Consider the following 2,390-nt stretch of genomic DNA (forward strand, 5'->3'; position numbering starts at 1 on the left):
ATTCTAAATAAAACATCAGGGGTCAAATTCGAATCAATCACAAAATCTTACCAACCCTAAAAATGTCTCTTTTCGAATTCTGAGCTTTTCTCTCTCTCACTCACTCACTCACTCCGTCGTCTTCTAATGGCGATCAATCATGGCTCGGATCACGACTCCGACGAAAACACGCGTCTTTACCATCCTTACCAGAGCTACCAAGTCCCGATCAAAGCTCAGTATCTTTACAAGCTCCCTACTTCTCCAGAATTCCTCTTCACGGAAGAGTCCCTCAAGCAGCGTCGATCATGGGGGGAAAATCTCACCTTCTACACTGGGGTAGGTTATCTCGGCGGCTCTGTAGCCGGTGCTACAGCTGGGGTCTTCTCCGGTATCAGGAGCTTTGAAAATGGAGACACGACTAAGCTTAAAATCAACAGGATTTTGAATTCGTCTGGTCAGGCAGGTCGCACTTGGGGTAATAGGATTGGGGTGCTTGGGTTGATCTACGCAGGGGTTGAGAGCGGTGTGGTGGTGGTAACTGATAAAGACGATGTTTGGACTAGTGTTGTGGCTGGCCTCGGAACCGGAGCGGTCTATAGGGCAGCTCGAGGAGTGAGATCTGCGTCTGTGGCTGGTGCTCTTGGCGGAGTAGCGGCTGGTGCTGTTGTCGCTGGGAAGCAGGTTTTCAAGCGGTATGCTCACATATGAAGAACCGGAATGATCTTTTAGAGTACCTGTATGGGATAGGGAAATCATAAAAATCAGAGCTTTCTGGGGTTTCTAGCGTAGAATTGACCTTGAGAACCTTTGTTTATATATAATAACAATAATAATAAAGGTTTTACCGTTTGGTATTTGAATCTCCATGAGTTCTTGCTTATGTTCATGCTAGTTTTTGTTATTTGTTGTCATCAGACTGACTCAAGATGTGAAATGGTTTTCATTCTCATTTCCTCTATCTTTCATCATTTTGTAAAGAAGAGTAGTTTAAACTGTTCACACTATGTGATTGTTCGGCTGTGTTATTCACCAGTGTTGAAGGCTCATTTTTTAATAGTTGGCCATCTAATCTCTACTAGCATTACTGAGTTATTTTAAGCTCTTGGCTTCTCTAGCTGGGACTTCTTCTTATTGTATGTGATTGTTCGTTGATCCAGAACGTGCGAGTATCCCACATGTTCCTTACTTGTACTCATTTTATTACCTTTCCGGACTTTCTGTTGAAGTTTTTCGTTTTATCTCTGAAATTTCTCTAGGTAACGACTTCAACAACATGTTTCATTATATAATGTGGATCTGTTGTGGATTTCTCCTTTTTGCCTCTCAAGTCTCATCAAGTATCTTTTGCTTTTTGCATGCTGTGTATTAAGTCTAAGCCAGTGTTGTCTCAAATTGACAAAGTGCCTTGTCTGCTAACATTGCTGGTGCAGTTCTGACAGGTATTCCCTTGGTTTTGGGTTTTTAAAAAAATATTTGTGTGTGATTACTTGCATCAAAAAATTATATTCAAAAAAGATAGGCTGAAATGATTTTATTGTGCTGCAGATGGAATGCTCTTCCGCAAAGGTGAGTTGAATTTGCAAGGGCGAGACAACTCTACTATAAGAAAGGTGTTTTTTTCAAGAGACCAAAAAATAAAGTGTTTGATATACAAAATAGGAACTTCGACAGTATGGGAGATCAACATTGAACTGGTGGAGTACAAATCATGAAAGACTGGCAGCAAATTCCATCGTATTGGCTTGTTTATGATCATGTAAATCGCTTTCGTCTAATAAGTATGGGAGGGCATCGGATGCTTAAACTGAACAAGTTCATCGCAGATCTCAGAGATAGCCAATGTCGCTTCACTTTGTTCTAAGTTGAAGTTCCAATGTTTTTGTCAATAGGATGTTCTCAATGCATCCTCTATCTGCATGATTGAGATAGAGACTCAGGAATCAAAGAAGTTGAAATTGTATTCCTTTTCGAGATGAAGATTAGATATGTGTTATTGCAGGTTCTAATAAACCAACCTGAGAGGAAGATATTGGGGAAAGAGGAACCGAATTGTGAGCACGTGACACAGAAAATATTCTGTTGGAGTTACGTACTTCATGATCCTCTGTTGCAAACTCCCGTAGTTTGCTCAGTGCAGGCAGCAAAACGGAAGCAAGATCAGGTCTGTCCTTTTTCCGCAGCTCGCAGCACTGCAGAGCCAACTGAGCTAGAATCAGAGTCTCTTCTTCAGGCCAGTCTGATATTTTTGGATCCAAAACTTCTCTGAGTCTCTTCTTCTCAATTGCTTTCTCTACTCTATGGCTTAAACCCATTGCTGGCATCGCTGTGATGATTTGCAGAAGCACCACACCAAATGAGTACAAGTCAGACTTCACTCCAAGCATTCCCGTTTGCTGGTACTCGGGGTC

At 41.7% G+C, this 2,390-nt stretch overlaps 2 protein-coding genes across 2 annotated transcripts in view; one reads left to right on the plus strand and one right to left on the minus strand.

Annotated features, from left to right (window-relative positions):
* The window catches only part of LOC104740448 (mitochondrial import inner membrane translocase subunit TIM23-1-like), a 6,372-nt gene extending 5,489 nt beyond the window's left edge, over nt 1-883 (plus strand). Inside the window, exon 2 of the mRNA XM_010461049.2 lies at nt 664-883. Coding sequence (XP_010459351.1) covers nt 664-690 — 27 coding nt within the window. The 3' untranslated portion in view covers nt 691-883. The remainder of the gene's footprint in view (nt 1-663) is intronic.
* Nucleotides 1,533-2,382, minus strand: LOC104740449 (U-box domain-containing protein 51-like). Its single transcript, XM_010461050.2, has 2 exons — nt 1,998-2,382; nt 1,533-1,894 (listed from the first exon to the last, which is right to left on the minus strand). The coding sequence occupies exons 1-2, from the start codon at nt 2,364-2,366 to the stop codon at nt 1,865-1,867; spliced, it is 399 nt and encodes a 132-aa protein (XP_010459352.1). The 5' UTR covers nt 2,367-2,382; the 3' UTR covers nt 1,533-1,864.

The sequence above is a fragment of the Camelina sativa genome, chromosome 14, assembly GCF_000633955.1.
Source record: "Camelina sativa cultivar DH55 chromosome 14, Cs, whole genome shotgun sequence".
NCBI classification, from domain to species: domain Eukaryota; kingdom Viridiplantae; phylum Streptophyta; class Magnoliopsida; order Brassicales; family Brassicaceae; genus Camelina; species Camelina sativa.

Coding starts and splice junctions, on each gene's coding strand:
- LOC104740449 (XM_010461050.2), bottom strand. CDS start 2,366: ATGCTTGGAGTGAAGTCTGACTTGTACTCATTTGGTGTGGTGCTTCTG. Junction 1,895..1,997: donor CCCCAATATCTTCCTCTCAG/GTTGGTTTATTA, acceptor TCAATCATGCAG/ATAGAGGATGCATTGAGAAC.